The sequence below is a fragment of the Elephantulus edwardii genome, unplaced genomic scaffold (genome assembly GCF_000299155.1).
Source record: "Elephantulus edwardii isolate Elephantulus edwardi_28Jun2011 unplaced genomic scaffold, EleEdw1.0 scaffold00189, whole genome shotgun sequence".
NCBI classification, from domain to species: domain Eukaryota; kingdom Metazoa; phylum Chordata; class Mammalia; order Macroscelidea; family Macroscelididae; genus Elephantulus; species Elephantulus edwardii.
Genome location: NW_006399939.1, coordinates 570,063 through 571,388, shown reverse-complemented (window position 1 = coordinate 571,388; position 1,326 = coordinate 570,063). Strand labels below are relative to the sequence as shown.

At 40.3% G+C, this 1,326-nt stretch overlaps 1 protein-coding gene across 1 annotated transcript in view; it reads right to left on the bottom strand.

Moving 5' to 3' along the window:
• Window positions 1–246: 246 nt before the first annotated feature.
• NUP160 (nucleoporin 160kDa) overlaps window positions 247–1,326 on the bottom strand; it is a 59,327-nt gene continuing 58,247 nt past the window's right edge. The window contains exons 26-28 of the mRNA XM_006896760.1: window positions 948–1,008; window positions 555–665; window positions 247–380 (exon numbers count right to left, since the gene is read on the bottom strand). Of these exons, the coding sequence (XP_006896822.1) occupies window positions 247–380; window positions 555–665; window positions 948–1,008 (306 nt within the window). The remainder of the gene's footprint in view (window positions 381–554; window positions 666–947; window positions 1,009–1,326) is intronic.

Genomic DNA, 1,326 nt, shown 5'->3' with positions numbered 1-1,326 from the left:
GTGAGCAGGTGATATGCCTGTCTAAGTGGACCTCTCTATGTAACTAACTCAGGTTATTTGTTATTTGGCAATGTCAACACAAGGATATTAACTCCTCTGAGTTCTCAAGAGCAGCTACACATCCAAATTTCAAGAAGGTCTAAAATCCCTGTAATTTTAATCAGAATTTAAAGATTACTGGCTTGTGACTACTTATTAGGCACCAGTATATATTTTCTGGTTAGAAAAAAAGGCAAAAAGGTAAGTTTACACATACTTGAAAGCAAGTCCCTCAAAGACTGGTGTTAAGGGAAGCTTGAAAGTTTGACAGAGTGATAGGGCAGTGTCAAAGAGGCCAGCCTGAACCAAGAGGGTGACCATCTCCTCTGCTGAAGAACTTCCTGTGGAAACGGAAAAAGTCCAGTTAGTGCCACCTGTGGAAAACAGGCAAATATATATAAACAACTTTGTTGATGAACATTTCAGACAAGACCTGCTCTGTGCCTTCCTATCACTGCAGACCCACAGCCTGGTCCTAAGATGTGCTTTGGTACTGACAGGTGCTCAATTCTTACCGGCAACTGCAATTGCTGATGAGTCATGCCGAGCCAGGGTGAGGCGGATGCGAGCCAAGGAGCATTCTCTCTCCAGATCTTCCAGCTCCAGGATTTCAATTTGTCGATTTGCTAGACATTAAAGAGAAAGATTTCCATTTTGGAAGTACAAAGGGAGTGAAGGCTAACTCACCCTTCCTACTTCCAGTAGGCATTTAGTATCATTCCATTACCAAAGGCATGAGCAACACCACTGTTTCACGTGCCCACCTCCTAGACTGCAGACAGCTGAGTCAAATGCAAAAGCATTCTAATAACAAAAACTGCAGCTGAAATCCTTACAAAGTGCTTTATGTGAAATTTGAATTCTTACAACAGTGAAATATTGCTACTTTTATCTCTTATCAGACTCACTTGGGACAGCTGTGCATTCTCCATCGTGGTTTCTTTTTGGGGATGCTCCAGGGCGATCATACTGAGAAAACAAAAGAAATGGTTTAACCGCAAAAATTAGAATTTTATACTGCTATCCTTAACTGTTAGTTAGCATTTTCACACTTAAATCAGCTCAATATAAGTTATTTGTATTTTCTGGAGCACAGTTCTTTTTTGCAAAGGTACAATAACTATCAGACAAAGAAATGGGAACATTTGAGCAGTCAGATCATTTAGTGATAAAACGTTATGGACTATAAGGACAGACTTCAGCAAATGGAGAAATTAGACATCAGAATGCCAAGTGGGCATAGGACACCATCAGAATTACAGGAAAAATGCAAAGTGAAGCTCTTTA